This window comes from Symphodus melops (assembly GCF_947650265.1).
Source record: "Symphodus melops genome assembly, chromosome: 23".
Classification (NCBI taxonomy): domain Eukaryota; kingdom Metazoa; phylum Chordata; class Actinopteri; order Labriformes; family Labridae; genus Symphodus; species Symphodus melops.
Genome location: NC_136713.1, coordinates 7,880,365 through 7,897,404, shown reverse-complemented (window position 1 = coordinate 7,897,404; position 17,040 = coordinate 7,880,365). Strand labels below are relative to the sequence as shown.

The following is a 17,040-nucleotide window of genomic DNA, read 5'->3' as shown; positions in this document are numbered from 1 at the left end:
AGTACCATGTTATACAAGTGAATAACTACTTTTTATTAAGGTGTATTTGCACCTCCACAGGTTCACCAAGAGGGAGAGCCGACATACCTGTGTATGCTTTTACAGGCTGAAAGAGTTTGGAGAGGGTGATCTACTTTACTGACCGTTTAATCATTGCTGAAGGCCTGAAGTTTTTACCGTTTAGTTTATACTTAACATGGCGGTTAAAGGTCAGATCATTTCAAACCTGCACAAGCTCAAGGTGTGGGATCCATAAAACAAACAAATCATTAATCATAACTTGTGATGCAAGATCTCGGGCTCCAGCTGTGTGTCACATCTCGTTTACAGCAGGGACCGAGGCCATGATTGACCTAGATGTTGAAAAGCCCGAGAGGCACAGCCAAAAAGCACAGGACACGTGACACAGACACGAGGGGGGAAAAGACAGGCTGGTTTGTAGGGATGCACGTCTTCCCTTCTGCTAAATCAGACAAGAATACTCGTTCAAAAGCACTTTTTATTCAGATTTATTCCATTAAAATGCTACCTTTTTGATGAGGACTTTATCACATATTTGTTCACTCTGTATGTACACTGATTTCATATGGACATGTTCATTTTTTAAAATTAATAAAACAAAAACATGACTGTGCACACACGCAGTGTGCCAACCCTTCACACTCTGGAGTACTTGAACCTGCAACTAGTGCTCTGTTAAATGTTCATCAATCAACATTGACTCAGTGGTTGGAAATGCTCCAGAGCACTTAGTCAGGATTTTATGGAACATGAGCGGCTTTGGTTTTTGATGGGAGGCGGATCCGGAGGAGGTGTGTGTGGACCCCCCACCCCGCCCCGTTTATCTCTCCTCACGGCTGCGTGACGTCTCGTCCTTTAAGGTCACGACTGATCACAGGGTCAGCGATTGTCACTGTCCCCGCCTGAGTTTTGGACCGTGATGTCATTCGCTGGTGAACTCAACAGCTCCTGGATCCTTTGCATGTCCTTACTGGTTTCCTCCTCCCGAGAGCACGCGTTCAGATCTCCAATCAGCTCATCTGTCAAATGCAGACGAGCCGTCCTGTAGAACCAGAGGAGATTGACGGGTACAGATTGAACTTTTTTTGTCGTTGCACTAAATCAAAAAAATGTAAGTAGCTTCTTTTAACCCCTTCGTCATCTTACCATTCTGCAAGTCGGAGCTCATACAGCTCCCTGCGCTCTCTCCTCCTCCTCTCTCTGGGTGTTTCTCCAGCCAACGACTGCATTCCCAGAATCAACGCACCGCTGGGAATGCTAAACACATAACAATTTAATTTTTTTTTGCAGCCTCAATGAAAGAACATTTAATTGACAATGATTTAATAAACGCGTAGCCGCAGAGACAATTACATTTTTTCAGTGATATTTCAACACCTCCTGTCTACATGTGAGCAGCTACTTCAGTTCAAAGAAAACTTCTTTGGAACCTCCTCTGCAGCCCCGCCCAAACCTTTGAGGGACAGCTCCGCCACGCGCACGCTTACAGAGCGTCATCTCGAGCGCGCTGTGATCTCGGCTTGCTGCCTAGCATTCATTGTTAGCCTCAGCTGACCTGACTGCACCTGGCGTGGGAACCGTTCGCACGCATCACACGCTCGAGGTGGCTGCTCCCTGATGCACACAGGGAGGAGGAGGAGGAGGAGGAGGAGGAGGAGGAGGAGGCCACGCTTCGGAAAGGGGAAGAGACGAGGGGATGCTCGATTAAGAAGCTGTTTGTTTTTTCGTCATGCAAAAAACCTCGCACTCGGCCTCCGTCATACGATCAAGCTCAACAGCTGCTCGAGTGACGTGGCTTTCACAGGAATGTGTGTGAAGTGGGATGGCCGTGAGTTGGAATAACAAGAGGTGGTCGAAATTGCAGAAGGGCAGCTGCTGAGCTGGCCCCGCCTCCTCGCTCTTGTACCCGAAACACATGAGTCCCTCTGGCACGGTGAGCAGAGTCGGAGGTCTTGGGGTGTGTGTGTGTGTGTGTGTGTGTGTGGGGGGGGGGGGGTTCAGCTGGGCGACAGAGGGTTGCTGGGAGGGGCACAGCTGGCTGCCAGAGCGCTCGCTGCGCCCTCGCACATGGGGACCGAACGAGGACTCAACGTGTGTGTTTGAAAAGAAGCTTCTGACCCTCTGCGGGATTTAAACACTTAAAGCCAAAAAAAAAGAAAAAAAAAGAAAAAGCAATAAACAACAGTAGCTGTTCATGTGTTGGAGCGTTTGATGGATGGAGACAAACTTACCCCAGCAACGCCCCGATGATTGTCCCTGCCACCAGGCCTCCCAGGCCCAGGTTCAGCCTGAAGAGGCCTCCAGTCACAGCTGCTCTCACACACACACACACACACACACACAGACACACACACACCTTTTATTTCAAGCTCAGTGTCCTGGCTGCTAATCGCTCAAAGCTACCCCACTACTAAATTCAACAAAGGAGAAGGAGCCGTAAAAAACACAATCGACGGGGTGTTTAAACAACACGGCTGGGTTGTGTTCAGGAAGTGAAGATCCTTTCGACCAATCAACGGACTGCTGCGTTTAGCTCCACCTTTAAAGGGTCGGATCGATATTCTTGGCACCCAAAAAAGAAGGGTCCCTAAAAGTAGGACGGCATGGGTCGGTAACTTGGGGACTGAGCCGCTGGGTGGAAACAGGGCTTTTTTCCCCTCTTTTAAAAAAAAAACTGTTTCAGTAGATAGAGGAAGTGGAAATACAGACGAGAGGGAGTCAACAGTGAAATCCTTTGTAAGGAAAAAAAAAAGAAAGAAAAAAGTTAGACCCATTCGAGGCCAAAAGCATGACATTACATCAGGAACACATCACACCACTCAACCTGTTCCCACATCAATTAATTAGCTTACGAAAGCTTGCTGAACGACTCGGAGTTTTATAAGTCACGTATTAAGAGAGAGTCGAGTGTGTTCCATTGAGAGTCCCCGCAAGTATAGAAGAAGAACTCGTTTCGCAAAAGGAGGTTTGGAGGTGAACCCTGTCAAGCTTTAACGTCGCTGTGGTATTCTCTTACTTGCATGCACTAGGTTTTTTTTTTGGTTTTTTTGCACATAAAAAAATAAAAGAAAGCAAAAACGTGACGTTCAAAGTCGTGGAGTTGCGCTGGGTTTGTGCCGAGCTCGCAGCAATGAGAAGCCGGCGTGTCCAAACGCGGCTGAAAGGATTAGTCTGGAATAAGAAATCGGGCGGCGTTGGAGAGTGTGTGACTCACCTCCGGCGGCGGCGTAGTGACTGAGCGCGTCTTTGTCTCTGTACACAGAGAGTCCTGTGCTCACAGAGCTAGAGAGGGAGGAGACAGACGAAGGAGGGAGGGAGGGAGAGAGTTAGTGGGAGGAGGACGCTCAATCATTGAGAAGCAATCAGGAAGAGCGCGGCGTCTTCCGCTCCGTTTGCTTACTTGAACAAGGTGACAAAAGCGGCCACTCGCCAGCTCCACCTCCAGCCGTATCTGACAAAACCCCGGATTGCTGCGTTGTGAGCCGAGCGCTGAATAAGACAGGAAACAGAACCTCACCATCCCTGTCAAATCCATCCATTTGATGTTTGGGCCACATGTGGATTCAAATGGAGCTGACTCACCACGGCGTCCACTCTGCCCGTGTAGATTTCCGCCTGGCTGCTTTGGATGTACCTCTCCCTGGCGTGGCGAGCCGCCGGCAGGCCTCCGTAGATCAGGCCGGCTAGTGCGGCGGCGACCCCGCTCTTGAACACATTGGTCAGCTCCTCCGGGTAATCCTGCGACACTCTGCATAGAGGAGAGAAATTTCGTAAAAATCAACGTCAAAGAAAAGAGCGAGGCGCGCTCACGTTTGATTTTTACCGTTCAGAAAGATTTTTTTTTTTTTAATCAACAACTCCCTCTAAAAAGTTGCTCAAGTCAACTTTTACAAATCAAGCAATCAAATTAAAAAAGCTGGGGCATGTAGTCCAAAATAAGGACAGCTCTGCTTCCTCTACAATGTCTCCCTCTGGTGGTGAAAAGGTGACTTTGAACATTCTCATTTCTACGTTTCTGTTTATTATTTTCTTGACTGAGCGTTTGATCATTAAAAAAAAAAAAATCTGCGCAGTTCCTTAAAAGGTCCGTCTCAGCTTCCCTCTCCATGTCGCCTTCAAATTAAATGTTATTTGTAAGAGAAAAGAAAAGCTGTCGGTGATGATCAGAACAAACACAAATACTAACTCTCTGTCAAAGAGGTCCTTGATACGTTCCCATCCTGTGTCTGGGAGTTCGGGCTTGCCCATATTGCTTGGCCCGGAGCTGGGCGAGGGAAAGGGTGCAGAAGAAGCGCTGGTAGAGGAAGAGGAGGAGGAGGAGGGAGGAGAGGGCATCTGTGCCGACTGGGGAGCAGCCACATCAGCTGCGTGGACCCTGGGGAGAAAGAAGCAGAAGGGAAGAGGCCTGGCGTTCTGGATGAGGCCCTGCAGAAAGCCGGTGCTGAGAGTGGCCTGAGGGGTCGAGTCTGCTCGACGTCTCTGCAGGGCGAGGCCCGTCCTGGGCTCCTCTGGATGCATCACGTATCAGCTGGCATCAAGCTGCTGCTGCAAAGAGAGAAAGCGAGAGAGAAACACATGGCCATGGGTTTGCTTTTGGATGTTGCACACACTGCCTCAACTTAAGCTGCATCCTCAAATCAAATAGCCTTAAGGGCGAGTTGATTCCTGGTATATATGTCTGGACCGGCTGTCCATCTGAGCAGATGTTGAATGTTGCAGCCAGATGCAAACATCCAGGGACGAGGACTCCTTACAGAAAGAGGTCATACAGAAAGGCTGCTAAAGAATAAAAAATGTTCATTGATTTTGTTGTATGACTGCATTGTTGAAGTCAACTCATATGGATCTGATAACAATTTGGCGACATTCCATTTAGTGTTGGTGCATTTTTTCCCCCCAAAAGCTGCTCCCGTTTTTAATTTGTAGTTCTTAACACATTTAGGTTGTTTCAAATTATCCTGGTGGTGGATACTGATCCTTTTATTCCCCATTGACAAATACAACACTATAGCAGAACATTGTTGCAGCATAGAAAACGCTTTCCAGTCGTCTGTTAACACAGCTTTATGGTTTCAGTCAGAAGAAAAGAGGTGAATAAACCATGTGTCCGATAATAGGAGTTGCGTGGTTAGCATTTAGCATGTTAGCTTCTCACGTAACAGAAAAGACAGCTCACCAGCCTCCTGAACAGCCGCAGTTTATGTGACGATAATCCTCTGCAGTTTATTATTAATACCGAGTGTTGACATTTACGTGTTATGTCAATGTCCTTCTGCTGTGTGTTGTTTCTGAACGGTGACTTTCAGACAGCCCACCCGGCTTTCCAACCTGTGACCCTGAAGGTACGCAGCTTCAAGGGTCAGATGTAACCACAGCGCCGCCTGCCGGTGGAGGACTCAGCATTACACTTCAGGTCCAAAACAAGCGGGCAAAAAAAGACATGTAGCTCAGAAAAAAGGTGCAGGTGATTATTTTAAACAAAACACAGGGAGAAACGCATAAATGAACCAAATATAAGTATTTAATGTCAAAAACATTTTAAAAAAAAACAACATAAAAAGCTGCACAACATCAATGTCCCGTGTTGACCCGGCACATGATCAAGCTTTTTGGTCGTATTAACGTACTAATCAACTAGATTTCTTCAGATTACTGTAAAAACAAGATTTTACAACATTGAGAATCCCTTTGTTTCCAGTACGATTGAATATTACAACATATTCAAAAATACCCCGCATCAACTTTACTCTTAAACAAAAAAAGTTAAACTACGTATGTGAGCATCTCTTGGAAAGCCCACGAATGAAATTTAGCTGAAGTCGTTATTGCTTAACGTTGGCACGAAGCGTTAAAGGTGACCTGGGAAGAATTCCTTCGGTTCTTTTCAAGTTATAAAACATACACAGAAAGTTGTGACAGCACGTCAGGTTCGACGATGGAGTTTCTTCAAATATCCAGTGGAGGGCAGCGTGGAAAGGATGTTGTCCTCTGTAATCACATGACTAAAAGGCTCATATTAAAGAGTAGTGATGGCACTCATTCCTCATTTATCGTTTCATCCGTACGTTTCGATCCTAACAGGAACCTTCATGCGATATCCGAGTGAACCGACAGTCACGCTTCGGTTCTGGACTCACCCCTCCTCAGCCTTCCTTTCCTCTTTGCGGGTCGCTGACGAAAAGCCAAGTCGGTGCAGGAGGGTGCGTGTAGCGAAAACTTTTGAGTTTCTGTGTCCTACATTTCCCAGAAAGCAACTCCCCCCTCTATCTTCTAAAATCTAAACCTAAGAGTTTAAAAAAAGGAAAAGTCTGGAAGCCTACGATGAAATGAACCCCGATGACATTCACTATTGTTGAATTTTTTTGTTCCCTTTACAGCCACAAAAGAAAGAAAAAAACAACCCCCCCCCCCCCCAAAAAAAACGAATTCTACCACTGCTGGAGGTTATAGTAGCTCATGTGCAGACACCGTTGTTGCATGTGAGGTAATGAGACGTCTTTGTGCAGGTTGGAGTGTTTCCCTTTCTTCTCAAAGCTCGGTCCGCTCGGCTCTGTGGACGATCTGCTTGTAGTCGTCCTTCCTCTTGGGTTTGTAGGTGAGAAGTTGAGCGAACTCCGTGAGCAGCCTCTCCCAATAGCAGGAAATGTCTTGCATCCGCAGGTGGTCGAGGATGAACTCCAGACCCCTGAAGAAGAAGAAGAAGAAGAAGAAGAAGAAGAAGAAGTCAGAAATTGAAAAAAAAGCTCAAACTGTTTGTTGTTGAAATCTCCAGTGTGTCCTGTCACCTTGTCGCGATCTCCTCGGCGGTGTCGTCGTTGTCTTTGACAAACTGTAGAAGCTCCCTGAAAGAAGCAGAACAAATCAAACACGTACATAAAGCTGTTTCTCCTCGCTGCCACTCTCCACATACGCCGCGCACGCCGTCAGCGCCGTTAGCGGCCACTCGAGTCAACACTCCGGTTTTTTTTCCCGCAAGCGATCGCTCCCACCGCCTCGTCTCCGGAGCGTGCAATCAGTGCAACAACGCCACACGTGAATAACACGCCGCGGGTCTATTCTCCATTCCGGACAGACTAGATCGAGCCAAACAGGAAGTCAAAAAGCGCAAGAAAATAACACAATTTACAGACTCACTTTTGTGTTTTCGGGGATAAATAAAGTTTTTCGAATTTGAATTCGAGAGACAAAACAACCTCTTGTTTGCACGTTTTTTCTCGGACGCTGCAAAAACGGCAGTGGCTCTGGCGCTCGTACCTGACGTCGGAGAGATCCTGCCGCACCGGGATGTAGTGGACCCAGGGCTTCAGCTGAGCGTAGAAAAACTCCTCCCACTCATCGCCGACGTGAAACACCAGAGAGCCGCAGAGGAAGAGGTGTTTGAGGCGGAAGCTGGCCGCCACCCCTCGGAAGTTGAATAAATATCTGCGGAAGATGAAACGAGGCGCCGTGAAAACCACTCAGGAGCGACAGGTGGATCTTCCTCCTCCTCATCGAGCTTACTTGTATTTGCAGTGATCCACCAGCGGGACTTCTTTGGCAGGCGGTCTCCCGAGAGTGTCCTGACATGGAAAGAAACAAAAAGGTTAAATGAGTAAGGGTCTAAGATTTAGTCCCTGGTGTTTGATGCTTTTATTTTGGCGTGCCTTCTCAGATTTCCACGCCTGGTTCTTGGTGTACTCCGCGTCCACCAGCTCTGGAGCCTCTCTGGACAGAAGAATCAGGGGGTCGCGCTCCGGACTCGTTCTGTCCGGGAAAAAAAAAAAAAAAAAAAAAAAGTTTGAGAAAGCAGCTAGGATAAAAAAAATAAAATAATAAAAAATAAAAAAAAAAGGAGAATTTCACGGCTATAGGAAGAGAGAGGTTGTACTCGACTTGAGATCGATAGAAGAGAATTCTTTCGTTTGGAGGTGAAATGACGAGACCGACCTGGAGCCTCTGAAGAATCCTCGGGAATCTTTGTTCTTCCACGGCCACTCTGCTGCAGACCTGTCGGGACACATGAAGACTTTCAGGATACAATCATCCATCGCACGTGGCGTGAAAAACGGCGCCTATGATCCGATATGTGCGACGGAGCGTCAAGACCCTGACACACGGAAAAGACCGCAGCCGACGGCAAACAAATCGGGAGAAATAACGGAGAAGAAGAAGAAACCGCAAGGATGCTCGGGGGGGGGGCCCTATGACCTCACTGTCAGATGTCTCTCCTTAAAACCTTCATGAAGAGAACGCGCTCATGTGCGAGGACGGACGGCGTGAAATGTAAAGACACACTGTGACATATTTGTGTGAGCCTACTTTTTCAGATCATCTCTCATCAGATCCCATCTCCCCAGTCCGGTGGGATATATCGGCCACACAGCGGGGCCGCCCTCCCAGAACGTCCACGCTGGGTACATGATGTCCTGATAGTCTGCCGTCTACTCGGAGCAAATACATACGTTTAAAAAAAAAAAAAAAAAAAAAAAAAAGGGAGCAGTCATCGTGTTTTACATTCTGAAGTCAAACAAATCCAGTCTGACCTTACTGAAGGAGAAGACGGGTAAAGTGGGCTGCACCCAGTTTGGGACTTGAGGGTAATCCCTGACGTTGATCACCATCTCCATGTCAGGTAATCTGTCAATCACCTCCAGGATGAAATGCTCCACCCCGCTGCACCTGGAAAAAAAAAAAAAACAGTGCCATTCCTAACACCGAAACCTCGGAGCAGCTCAATCCTTCCACACGCCGTCTCCTCTTTGTCTCCTCACCTGGATGGAAACATGCAGTTGTGCTCTCTGTACAGCTTGTGTCCGATGATCTGGTAGTGGGTGCCCACCCCTCTCTGAACGGTCGCAGCCAGCACGTCCTCAGAGAGTCTCTGTCTGAAGGGCTGCAAGTCCCGCTGTAAGACACTGAGGCAGAGGCACGCATTTCACAATAAAAGCCTTTAAAAATAACGCAGCATTTTGGTCATAATAAATATTGTTTGTGAATGAATGTTAAGTCGTGAAAGGTAAACAGACACGGGTTTCTCACCTCAGATGGCAGCTGCAGTTGAGGGGGTCGCACGGTGTGTAACCTTTCACAGCTGCAGAGATCCTATCTTTGTATTTCTTCCACTGATCGCCTGCTTGAAAACAAAACAAACTCAAAGTTTAAGAAGCACTTTTACGCACAGCAAAATAAAGCAAAACCACGGAGACCAACACGACAATAACAGCAAAACAAGCGGATAAACAGATTTAGGGCAGGACTTTGATGTTTGCAAATAGAAGAGACAGAAATGACACAAAAGAGCTGAAAGCAAAAAAAGTTCTAAAAGAGCAAGAGTAAACACATCCTGATGTTTAAAAAAGAAAGAGCACATCCGATCAGTGTCTGAAAGTAGATTGATCCAAAGAGAGGAGCTGCAGGTTTTGACCTTTGACCTGCTCCTCTCCTCTGCAATTAGTTCACCATTTATTTGCCAATAAATACACCACACTATACAGATCATCTATTAATGCTAACTAAACCCGGATCAGACTCAAATACAATATTGTTATGATCTAAAGTGAGCAAACATTCAGCTTGCTTTAGTTAGCTTGTGAGCTAGTTAGCTCGCCGGTGAAGTGATGAATGACGCTGAAAAGTTGTCACAAGGTCGCACAGTGAAACTTTCCGTGAGAAAGTCCCGCGTGCACCTTCTTCTTTCTCTCAAAAATCGCCTTTATTTGTTTCCATGAATGCATTACCTGATGCAGCACTCAAACAGAAATGATAAACCTGCAGGAATATTAAAAACCTCCACAGCCTGACGCGCTCCATTTTTCAACAAATCCTCCAGCTTTGTCTAAAAGAAACGATCGGCGATCGATTATTTATGCCTGAATACAGTCATTACGGTAACGCGCACATTAAAATTCAAGTCTACCGTAATGTTTAGATTAGATAAGCAAGTCAAAGTCAAAATTGCCATTAAAGGCACGCTGCTGACACATTCTCTCTCCTCTTCTTCAAATTCACACTCACGCTCTGTCCCGCCGAATAAATCAATTCCTCATTCATTTCATGGATTCAAATCACATTTTCTAACATGCATGTAGCCAATCCAAAATCCTCTTTGCCACAGCTGATGATATGACTGATGAAATTCCCACAGCTCCTCTGCTCTCATTTCAGAATTTATTTCAAGGGCATGAATGTCTGAGCATCACGTGCGTGGATTGACCTGCAAATACATTGTGGAGGTGAGTTTGTGCAGGCCAAGCAGGGGGGGGGGGGGGGGGGGGGGGGGGGAGACTGTAAGGCTGAGTGATGGAGAGGAGGAGGAGGAGGAGGAGGAGGAGACAATAAAACAGGTGGAGAGGTAAAGCCACCAAAGGAGAGCATCAGAGAGAAGCAGAGAGGGGAAACAGTGATGACATGTTGTCTGCAGAGAGAAAACTTGAAGTTAATTGAAGATCGTCTTCGTTAAACTCTTTCAAAAATTGAATTCTTGACTAAAACCTGCTAAATTGAATAGAAATGCTGCAAATCGGGCTCTCGCTTCTATCCGGCCTTTGCCTTCCCCTGGTTTTGCTGAGCACTGCTGAGGAAGGTCTCGAGTTCCCCAACTTTGATGGCAAGGACAGGGTGCTGGACATCAACGAGCGCAACTTTAAGAAGGCTCTGAAGAGATACGACCTGCTGTGCCTGTTCTACCACGAGCCAGTGCCTGCAAACAAGGGCCTGCAGAAGAGGTTCCAGATGACAGAGCTGGTGTTAGAGGTAAGAAAAGGGGTGAGGGAGACAATGTATGACATATGGAGTGAAGACATGCACAAAAAAAATCCCCAATCAGTGTAGAAATAAAATAGAAGAATTGGTTTTCTGCGATAAATTTGTGATGGTGGAATTTGAATATATTGCACAAGTTCAGGAAGTCCCCTGGAGCGCTGATACATGCAGGTTTTACAGTCTCAAAGAAGCCGATAATGTTTTACATTTTTTTAAATAACACGCTTTAATTGAGTGTGTCCGCTGTCACAATTTGAAGTAGGAAGAAAATTAAATGCGCCACAAATTGGGTGGATAATCAGATTAGGGATGGGGGGACGGAGAGGGCAAACCACCGCCGGCCCTTTTTAACAAGTGGGACCATTTTCATTCCACTTTCTGGCGGCAATGCTGCGTTCAATTTGTCTCATGATTGCATATTTGACTTTCAAAATATTGTAGACATATGCCATCTTAAACTCCTTAAGGCAACTTCACAAAGTGATTTCTGTCAGCCTGAAGCCCCTCACACGTCTCTCTTACAGAGATTTAATAAACTGTGCTACCTGAAGATGAGGAACACCCTGACCCCTCACCTATAAATCAAGTCCCAGACAACTCATCACGGATCAAAGAAAAAAAAAGAAAAAAGAAAAAAAAAAAGAGACGTGGGATAATTTGTGTGGATAACTAGACATATCTGATCTCACTGATAGTGTCAAATAAGCAGCAGCCCAAATCCCCTCGGGTTCGCCTCACTGCTGTGCTCTTTAATATCTTAACTTGTCAACACAAGTCATAAGAGTGTCAGGTAGGAAAAGACTTTGAATGTTTCATATGACCTCTGAAATCCCAATGTGTACACAGTACTGCCTGTTTAAGCATACCATGTTATAGGGAAGTAATCATTCCTCGCGGTCACATTTTGACGAGCCTATTTCACCTGCTTATTCTCTAAACTCAAAAGCAGTGATTTAAATCCCATTACATGCCCCCCCCTCCCCCCTTCCTTTTGTTCACATGCACCCTGGGATTAATTCTAGGTCGTTCTGTTAATAATAGCATGTTCCCAAAACTCCCTGGCTTTGAACTAGAAATAAGTAGTAAGTAGACGTACTCCTGCGTTCTTTCTTTCAAGCTGAGGGTACGTGAAAGGCCCTTCCCTTTCAGTCGGTACTTTACATTTCATCACATCATCTTTCTATTCCCTGTTTGAAAGCAGCGACAGGGGGCGCTTTTAGGGTCTGTTGAGGCCCTCTCTGGGGGCCCCTTCCGACCAACGTCCATTTTTGATTTCACAGCAATGATGCATGCAACACTTACAGTAAGCAGGACATTGACAGGACAGGGTCCTATGTTCTTTGTTTAATGAAAGAAGAGTGAAGATGTTCAGTGATTTTAGGTCTTGAAAAAAACAGATCCTTACTGTTATCTGTGTGTGCACGCAGCTCACCGCTCAGGTCCTGGAGAACAAAGACATTGGCTTTGGGATGGTGGACTCCCAGAAGGATGCCAAAGTGGCCAAAAAACTGGGTATGACTCACCTGAAACTTGGTCTGCATGTTGAATGTTTACAGTGTCCATGCTTCTTTGTCTTAAAGGGGACATACTGTGAAAAATCGACTTTTATTATGTTTTTGAACATAATATTTTGTGTAACCTGAATGTCTGTCGAGCCACAAAATGGGAAATAAATCCATTCAGTTTTTTTTGTTTGTGGTCTGCATACTTCTTACACCACACAGAGAAAAATGCTCCAATTCAAATGTGCTCTCCTTGTGATGTCACAGTGGGATTTTGGTAAAAAAAAAGAAAAATCCCCTCCTATCCCTTTCCCTCATATCTCCACCCATGGATTCCACCTCCAGCTAAGAGTAAAACATTTGTGCAGGTTGGCCATGTTTACACTCACTACAGAGGAGGAATGTCTACTCGGGGATTCGTTGCATTTAAAGAGACACACACACCAAAACGGAGCGTTCTGAGAGAGCTGGTTTCTACAGGGTCACAAACCTCCTCTAGTGCTCCTCTGACCTCTAACCAAAGCACAACACAGATGCTTCATTTCGACCACAGGGGACTGTTTGAAAAGGTGGAAAACAGATGGCAATCATGGCAATCTAAAGTCATATTTTGTACTCCTGCTGCTTCATGAGGTCTGGAGGAGGTGGGAAGTTTGTATGTCTTCAAGGACGACCGGGTCATTGAGTTTGATGGGGAGCTGTCATCGGACACTCTGGTGGAGTTCCTCTTGGATGTGAGTGAACAATCAGATATCAAACTTTTCTGATTACTGTAAACAATGACACTTTTACTGAAGTACATTTTGCAGAGACAACTAATCTTATTTCCAAATTGATTTACTGTTGCACAATGTTTTATTCTTTGCAGCGATAATACCTGTATTATACCGCCCCCTAGGTGCTGGAGGACCCAGTGGAAATGATCAACAACGCCATGGAGCTGCGCGCCTTCGAGAGGATGGAGGAGGACATCCGCCTCATTGGCTACTTCAAAGGAGAAGATATATGTTAGTATACCACCATGCCACTTATGTGCCTATGTTTTTGAATGGATTGTTTTACAGGCTAAAAACAAATCCCTGTTTCTCAGATCCCTAAAGTTGCTAATGGGATCGTCGGCTTTTCCTGTGTAACTGTCTGTTAAAGAAAACCTGATTCCAGACTTGGGCTCTTTCACTTTTTCTCCAGAGAGTTTTTAAATAGCTTCTAGTACTCTGTCTATTAGGTCAAACTACAATTATAGTTCCTCTAAAAAAAAGAGAAGTGACACAGGGAAGATGCTATCCTTGATACGACAGTGACAAAGTTGAATTGTGGAGCTTCTGTCTGTTCAGGGAAAGGTTGGTCCCTGGTTGTGACCTTGTTGGGAGCAGAGCCAGGAGCCATTAAAGCATGTCAAACTTACTCTGGCAAAGGAAGTACAATCATGAGGCGTAGAGTAAATGAAGCAAAGGCGCTGTACAGCTCCCCTTCCTGATCACATACTCGAGATTAAGGCGAGGAAATGTGACCCGAGTGTGAAAATCTGTTTTACTTTCTCATTTTCTTCACCTCACTAGAGTTCATCATTCTCTCTCTCTCTCTCTTTATCTCCCATTATGTCAGACTTCAAAGCTTTTCAGGAGGCCTCAGAGCGCTTTCAGCCTTACATCAAGTTCTTCGCTACGTTTGATAAATCTGTAAGTCCCATGCTACAACACGGTCCACATGGAGTCTAAGGGAGCATCATGTCATGATAATAAGTTAGCTTTAAAAGTTTAGAGATTCATTATGTTCCCTTCAGACCAAACCAGGCAAGAAGGGTAAAGTTTTTATGCTAAGCTAAGCTTATTGCAATTTAATGTTGTTTAGACCCAAGAAAGGTATCGATCCTCTCATCTAACTTTCAGAAATAACAAACCAAAAAAATACGGTTTCCCCAAATTTCATTTTTTTTTTAAATACAGAGAAACATTGTACAATTATCTGGGTTGCAGTTTTTATTCACAATAGAAACAGACCCTATAATTAGATCCACATGCTTATCATGTTGTATATTGTAGGTAGCCAAACATCTCTCCCTCAAGATGAACGAGGTGAATTTCTACGAGCCGTTCATGGAGGAGCCGGCCATCCTACCCGGCAGACCTTTGTCGGAGATCGACATCGTCGAGTTCGTAACCCAACACAGAAGGTTGATCAGATTTGTTTCTTTTACAGTTTATTCTCAATTCCAATAAAACGTGGTTAAAACTTTATCAAAACAATTAATTCCCTACATTTTACAGGGCGACTTTGAGGAAGCTCCGGGCAGAGAACATGTTTGAAACGTGGGTAGGTAGTTCAGTTTCATAAATGATGACAAAGTTTAAACCCACACCACCTAATTTCAGCTGATTCACCCCTTTTGACCTGAAGACCGTTTTTCTATTTCTAGGAGGATGATATGGATGGAATACATATTGTTGCGTTCGCTGAGGAGGAAGATCCAGGTTTGTGTATTTTCCATTTCGTTGTTTTTTATATGTTTATAGGCACTTTAAAGGTTCTTCTCTCCTTTTTTTTTTTTTTTTTTTTTGAAGACGGCTACGAGTTTCTCGAGATCCTAAAAGACGTAGCAAGAGACAACACCAACAACCCCGAGCTCAGCATCGTCTGGATCGACCCTGACGACTTCCCTCTGGTTCTGCTCCATCGATAACTTACCTAACAAGGAGATTAAATGTAAAATAGGAGCATGAAAAACTTAATTAACCTTTGTTTATCTTGTCCTTCCAGTTGACTACGTACTGGGAAAAAACCTTTAAGTTGGACCTGTTTAGACCTCAAATTGGGGTGGTGAATGTCACAGATGTAAGTCATAATTTTAATCAACTACTAGCAGCAATAAGTAGGCAAAGGTCCCATATAAAGATTTAGTGATAATTGAAGTGTGTTGAAACCCTTACTTTGACTGTCTCGGTCTGCTGTGATCTAGGCGGACAGCGTGTGGCTGGACATGTCCAACGACGAAGACCTGCCAACCGCCGAGGATCTGGAGGACTGGATAGAAGACGTTCTGTCCGGGAGGGTGAACACAGAGGACGACGACGAGTCTGGAGACGACGGGGAAAGCAATGACAGCTACATGACGGAGGACAGCTATGAAGGTCACGACCCAGATGAGGAAGAGGAGAACGATGATAACTAACCTGAAGGTTTGATGGTCGGTCGCTCCCCTTGCAGTTCAGACCTGGGTCAAAATACTGAACTGGTACATCTGTGCACTGATTGGTTTAAATAGTGAGGCAGATAAGACAGACGTGACTACACATCATGGTCATTCCTGACAAGTCGATAAAACGGAGGTTTTTGTTAGGCATTCAATTGTAAGATCATTTGGGCGCATTTATTTTGCGCCCTATTTCAGACAAAGCTGTGTTTGTATTTTGTTCCTTCCTTTATGCCATGTCTTGGGTTTCATCGAATCAAACTCGTGTGAAAGACATCTGCAATTTAGCAAGTGAATGCTACACTATGTTAGCAAGCTAGCTGCTGACTTTGACTGTGCGCTGTTTGGTGCTAATGTAACATGGTTTTGATGAATGTAATTGCTAAAAGTGTCTTTTTAAAATGTTTAGAGCACATAATAATTTAACAAGAAACATAAAACATTACAGGCCATAAAGTCATTAGGGCATATTTCGATGGAGTTTATTGATGCATTGATGTCAAAGTAAATGTCTTTTTACTTTTATTTAGAATAGTGCTTAAAATGTGTTTGGATTATTTCAGGACAACATGGAAAAAAAGATCAGATCAATGAAGGTTAAATGGAGACGTTCAAATTTAAATTAATTAAAAGAACAAACACTATTTTGAGAACATTTGATATAAAATAGCATCAATAAAAGCACACAAGAACTATGTGCATGTCTTTTTAATGTTAGTCACCTCTGCTTTTTTGTGTGCGCGCATGTGTGTGTGTGTGTGTGTGTGTGTGTGTGTGTGTGTGTGTGTGTGAGTGTGAGTATGTTTAAAGACACACTGCTCCCTCTCCCTTGTTAAGACGGTCCAGTCTGGGGATCAAGACAACAGATTGGCCCGTTCGATGGATGATTTCACCTTGAATTATTCAAACATCGGTGAATAATTTAGCATCGTTAAGCCTCCTAATGGGCGAGGGGTCCTGTACAGTGAGTCGGGGGCTGGGTGTGTGTGTGTGTGTGTGTATGGGGGGGGGGGAGTCGGGGTGACACAGGCTAAAAACGCTGCCCACCAGGCTCGAAAAGCTGCATAAGGTGCGGACACCCTGGACATGAATTAATAATACAAGGCATGATGATTCCCCTGGAGGTGGAAGTGATGCAGTGTGTAAACAGGATGTTGATATCATGCTCTGGGATTCATAAAAGCCATGTCTTAGCTGAGCGATGAGAACATTCAGGTCAGTAATGTGCACTTAAATGTGACCTGAGGCTAGAAGACATTTCACGCTTTCTCCTCAGGGGAGAAAAGTGTCGGAGTGCAAATGTTTCTGCACGGCCTTCGGGTCACATAATCCTGTCAATGTCAAGCGTGATGGCGTTTTACATGAACGTCGACAGGACTGACTTTACACACACACGCTTGTGTAATCCCATGAGAGGAAGGAAAACAGCGAGGTGTGGTGTGAAGGTTTGACAGGATCAAAATAAACACCAAAGAACAAAGAGAGGACAGGAGTTTTAAGGTGTTGGTTTCTGAAGATCCCCTCCGATAGAAGGATTCAAACACGAGTGCACATAACCGAGTCATTACCAAACAGATAGGAAGGGAA

General features: G+C 45.0%; 3 protein-coding genes across 4 annotated transcripts; 1 reads left to right on the top strand and 2 right to left on the bottom strand.

Moving 5' to 3' along the window:
* Positions 1-485: 485 nt before the first annotated feature.
* On the bottom strand, positions 486-5,416 carry timmdc1 (translocase of inner mitochondrial membrane domain containing 1). Its single transcript, XM_079336226.1, has 8 exons — positions 5,198-5,416; positions 4,208-4,566; positions 3,604-3,769; positions 3,422-3,510; positions 3,236-3,303; positions 2,253-2,331; positions 1,168-1,278; positions 486-1,063 (listed from the first exon to the last, which is right to left on the bottom strand). Exons 2-8 carry the CDS (start codon positions 4,537-4,539, stop codon positions 901-903), a joined length of 1,008 nt encoding a protein of 335 aa, XP_079192352.1. The 5' UTR covers positions 4,540-4,566; positions 5,198-5,416; the 3' UTR covers positions 486-900.
* A 1,011-nt stretch (positions 5,417-6,427) lies between these two features.
* Positions 6,428-9,851, bottom strand: poglut1 (protein O-glucosyltransferase 1). 2 transcript variants are annotated; one of them, XM_079336553.1, is made up of 11 exons: positions 9,738-9,851; positions 9,040-9,133; positions 8,772-8,915; positions 8,544-8,679; positions 8,320-8,441; positions 7,948-8,007; positions 7,665-7,764; positions 7,522-7,580; positions 7,276-7,443; positions 6,807-6,863; positions 6,428-6,706 (listed from the first exon to the last, which is right to left on the bottom strand). In XM_079336553.1, the coding sequence occupies exons 1-11, from the start codon at positions 9,808-9,810 to the stop codon at positions 6,550-6,552; spliced, it is 1,170 nt and encodes a 389-aa protein (XP_079192679.1). In that variant the 5' UTR covers positions 9,811-9,851; the 3' UTR covers positions 6,428-6,549. The 2 variants fall into 2 exon arrangements, with proteins under 2 accessions (XP_079192679.1, XP_079192680.1); XM_079336554.1 differs by having other exon boundaries at positions 9,040-9,130; positions 9,738-9,847.
* Positions 9,852-10,291: 440 nt separating this feature from the next.
* On the top strand, positions 10,292-15,841 carry LOC306818334 (calsequestrin-2-like). The gene is made up of 11 exons (XM_079335876.1): positions 10,292-10,752; positions 12,189-12,273; positions 12,897-12,997; positions 13,162-13,270; positions 13,869-13,942; positions 14,306-14,436; positions 14,531-14,576; positions 14,680-14,734; positions 14,825-14,925; positions 15,021-15,095; positions 15,220-15,841. Exons 1-11 carry the CDS (start codon positions 10,510-10,512, stop codon positions 15,430-15,432), a joined length of 1,233 nt encoding a protein of 410 aa, XP_079192002.1. The 5' UTR covers positions 10,292-10,509; the 3' UTR covers positions 15,433-15,841.
* The last annotated feature ends 1,199 nt before the right edge of the window (positions 15,842-17,040 follow it).

Coding starts and splice junctions, on each gene's coding strand:
- poglut1 (XM_079336553.1), bottom strand. CDS start 9,810: ATGGAGCGCGTCAGGCTGTGGAGGTTTTTAATATTCCTGCAGGTTTAT. Junction 8,008..8,319: donor ATGAGAGATGATCTGAAAAA/GTAGGCTCACAC, acceptor GTGTCCCGACAG/GTCTGCAGCAGAGTGGCCGT. Junction 6,864..7,275: donor CAGGATCTCTCCGACGTCAG/GTACGAGCGCCA, acceptor TGCTTCTTTCAG/GGAGCTTCTACAGTTTGTCA.
- LOC306818334 (XM_079335876.1), top strand. CDS start 10,510: ATGCTGCAAATCGGGCTCTCGCTTCTATCCGGCCTTTGCCTTCCCCTG. Junction 13,943..14,305: donor TCGCTACGTTTGATAAATCT/GTAAGTCCCATG, acceptor TGTATATTGTAG/GTAGCCAAACATCTCTCCCT. Junction 15,096..15,219: donor GGGTGGTGAATGTCACAGAT/GTAAGTCATAAT, acceptor GCTGTGATCTAG/GCGGACAGCGTGTGGCTGGA.
- timmdc1 (XM_079336226.1), bottom strand. CDS start 4,539: ATGCATCCAGAGGAGCCCAGGACGGGCCTCGCCCTGCAGAGACGTCGA. Junction 3,511..3,603: donor CGGGCAGAGTGGACGCCGTG/GTGAGTCAGCTC, acceptor TGTCTTATTCAG/CGCTCGGCTCACAACGCAGC. Junction 1,064..1,167: donor GAGCTCCGACTTGCAGAATG/GTAAGATGACGA, acceptor CTGGTTCTACAG/GACGGCTCGTCTGCATTTGA.